The sequence below is a fragment of the Xiphophorus hellerii genome, chromosome 3 (genome assembly GCF_003331165.1).
Source record: "Xiphophorus hellerii strain 12219 chromosome 3, Xiphophorus_hellerii-4.1, whole genome shotgun sequence".
NCBI lineage: Eukaryota > Metazoa > Chordata > Actinopteri > Cyprinodontiformes > Poeciliidae > Xiphophorus > Xiphophorus hellerii.
The window spans coordinates 3,340,281-3,343,616 of NC_045674.1; the positions used below are offsets into that span (position 1 = coordinate 3,340,281).

General features: G+C 44.3%; 1 protein-coding gene across 1 annotated transcript; it reads right to left on the reverse strand.

Moving 5' to 3' along the window:
- Positions 1–845: 845 nt before the first annotated feature.
- On the reverse strand, positions 846–3,067 carry LOC116717856 (tripartite motif-containing protein 16-like). The gene has a single exon (XM_032559497.1). It carries the CDS (start codon positions 3,046–3,048, stop codon positions 1,387–1,389), a length of 1,662 nt encoding a protein of 553 aa, XP_032415388.1. The 5' UTR covers positions 3,049–3,067; the 3' UTR covers positions 846–1,386.
- Positions 3,068–3,336: the final 269 nt, after the last annotated feature.

Consider the following 3,336-nt stretch of genomic DNA (forward strand, 5'->3'; position numbering starts at 1 on the left):
CAAGGCTTATCATTTAGCTCAATATAATATATATAGCTTGGTCACTAAATCTTAAGCTTAAATAAATATTTAGCTTAATGCTAAATGTAGATGTAAACTAAATATTTATTGTTTAGCCTGACAGGGCTCCATGGGTTAAAGCCTGGCCACCAGGCGCTTGCCAACGTGCCCCTCCTCCAGGCCTGGCTCCAGAGTGGGCCCCGTTGACCCGCGTCCGGGAGAGGGAACACTGTTTCAATTGGTGGTCTTCATCATAAGGGGTATTTGGGCTGCACTTGGTCTGGTTCCTCACCTAGAACCTCTCTGCATTGGGTGACCCTACCAGAGGCATGAAGCCCTTGACAGCATAGCTCAGAGGATCACTGGGACACTCAAACCCCTACACCACGATAAGGTGGCAGCCCATGGAAGGGATGTGTATATGTGTGCATGTTGGGGTGGGTGGGCGTGCGTATGTATGGGTGTGCATGCGTGGGTTCTCTCCGGGCACTCTGGCTTCCTCCCACAGTCCAAAAACATGACTGTCAGGTTAATTGGTCTCTCTAAAATTCTTGTTAGGTGTGGGGGTGAGTGTGTGTGTGCGACAGACTGGCGACCTGTCCAGGGTGACCCCGCCTCTCCCGAAACGTTTGCTGGAAAGGCACCAGCACCTCCCGACCCCACTAGGGACAAGGGTGTTACAAAATGGATGGATGGAAGTCAATTATCTACAGATATGAATCACTAATTTAATATTGTTTGCATTGACAGGTTATCTGATAAGTCATCTAATAAAAACTTTATTACTGTAATTTTTATGCAGTGTTGGAAAAAGTGTTGTTGACAAATGAAGATTAAACCAAATATCTGATCTTCTCCAGCATCAAATGAGACTGAAGGAAAAGTTTCTGCACTTTATTTGACAAAAGTCACAATTTATTGTAATAACGAGGAGAAAACTTAAAAAATTAATCTGTAATAGTTTTTTTAAGAATGCAAAAGAGAAATGTTTTTCTGATTTGAATCTAAAGAATTGAAGAAAAACAGCGTCAGTTGTGAGTTGGTGTTAGTTTAAATTTTATTCTTTGTTTTGTTTTTGATCAATAAAGAAAACAGTAGCAAGTTCAGTTCACTTCAATCTCAACTGATTAAAATAAGAACAATCAGAACATCCAAATACATCAATATAAATATTAAAGCAAAAACTATTAAAGTCCAGAGAATTTTATATTTTCATGTGGAGAAATATTTCTGTCATAAGAACAAAATAAATCAGCAATGTTTTACTTTATGAATCCTGAAACACAGAACTACAATTGAAACCAGAAACATAAAGAGCAGAACAGCAGAGCAAAGACATCAGAACAATGAACCGTGATCAATCAGAAAAAAAAAGAAAGAGAAAATCTATTTGGGTTCACAGATCTCTGCAGAGGTTCCAGTGTTACAAACCCAAACTCCAGCCAGTAGCGGCTGAGTGAATCTGGTCTGGACTCTGTGGAGGAGAGTCATGGTTTCAGAGACGCTGTAGAAGGACAGAATACCTGCTCTGTGATTCAGGTAAACTCCTATTCTGGAGGAACCAGGACCTGAGATGGAGGTCCAGATATTATTGTGACCAAATCTAAAACTGTTTTGGTAACACTCTAATGCCCAAGATTTGTCATTACGTCCAAATCCACATTCATTCCCAACTCCTACTCTGCTGATGTTCTTGTATGCGACTGCTACATAAACCCCTTTCCCGCTCCACTCCACCTCCCAGTAACAACATCCAGTCAGACTCTCTCTACTCAGAACCTGAAACCAACCAGTAAATCTGTCTGGGTGACTAGAATAAGACTGATCCCGCTTCATTAATGTCACCTTCCTGTTTCCCTCTGATAGTAACAGAAAACTGCGTGCTGTATTTGGGTCCAGTGTGATTTCACATGAATATCTTAAGAATCCAGCTCTGCTCTTTGGTTCTGGTTCTGACAGTAGAACATCCACATCAGTGACCATCACCGAGATGTTTGTCCATGAGTCTCTCAGGACGTCCTGTAGTTTCTCTCTGAGCTCTGACACAGCTGCTGTCACGTCCTCAAAGTGTCTCAGAGGACGGATGTTGATGCTGGATGAGTGTGTAGACTCACTGAGTGCTGGCAGTGAGGGGTAGTTGAGGAGAAACTGGTTGTGATCCTCTGTGTGTGAGAGCTGCTCCAGCTCAGCGTCTTTCCTCTTCAGCTCAGTGATCTCCTGCTCCAGCTTCTCCTGAAGATCTTTGACTCGACTCACTTCAGTTTCCTGCTGGGATCTGATCTGCTGCTTCACCTCAGAGCTTCTTTTCTGGAGGAGACGGATCAGCTCAGCGAAGATCTTCTCACTGTCCTCCACTGCTTTCTCAGCAGAGTGATTGATGGCCTCCACCTCCTGTTGAAGCAGCTTCACATTTTTCTCCTGGTCCTGGATCATCTGCTGGATTTTTCCTCGTCTCTCCTCCAGCTCTCTCTGCCTCTCAGTCCTTTCTGCTGCAGCTGAGACTGTGTCGTGGCCTTTATGTTCATCCACAGAGCAGAGATAACAGATACACTTCTGATCAGTGCGGCAGAACATCTTCATCACCTCATCATGACGAGAGCAGATGTTCTCCTGGAGGTTCTTGGACGGCTCCACCAGCTTGTGTTTCTTATATGGAGCCACATCATGATGAGGCTGAAGGTGTTTCTCACAGAAAGAGGCCAGACAGAATAAACAGGACTTGATGGCTTTCAGTTTTCTTCCAGTGCAGGAATCACAGGCCACATCTTCAGGTCCAGCATAGTGGAGATCAGCAGGAGCAGCTTGGAGTCCAGTCTTCTTCAGCTGCTCCACTAAAGCTGCTAACATGGCGTTTTTCTGCAGGTCAGGCCTCTGTGTGAAGGTTTTCCTGCACTGAGGACAGTGGTAGTTTTTCTTTTTCTCACCTTCATCCCAGAAGTTTGTAATACAGTTCATACAGTAGCTGTGTCCACAGGGAATAGCCACCGGATCCTTCAGTAGATCCAGACAGATGGAACAGGAGAAGGTTTCTCGGTCCAGCTGCTCCATTTCTCCTCTCAGTCACACTGACTGTTAATTTCATTTCCTGAGAAGAGAAACAAGCTTGAGCTCTGATCCACCAATCACAGGTCAGGGCAGAGAGGCTACAGCCAATGAGCTTCGTCCTTCAGCAGCTGCTGGTTCCACCCAGCTTTAATGTTTGTTTGAGACCAGGAAGAGGAGGGCTATGAAAGTAATAAAATTTCAAGTTTTTTTCACAACAGTTTTCTGTTCAAAACAACTGACTGAGTCACCAAAACTCTCTGCTGGTGACACCGGGTGTGTTTGGTTTCTCAG

Bases quoted from the DNA above. Each gene is read 5' to 3' on its own strand.
- LOC116717856 (XM_032559497.1), bottom strand. From the start codon at position 3,048: ATGGAGCAGCTGGACCGAGAAACCTTCTCCTGTTCCATCTGTCTGGAT.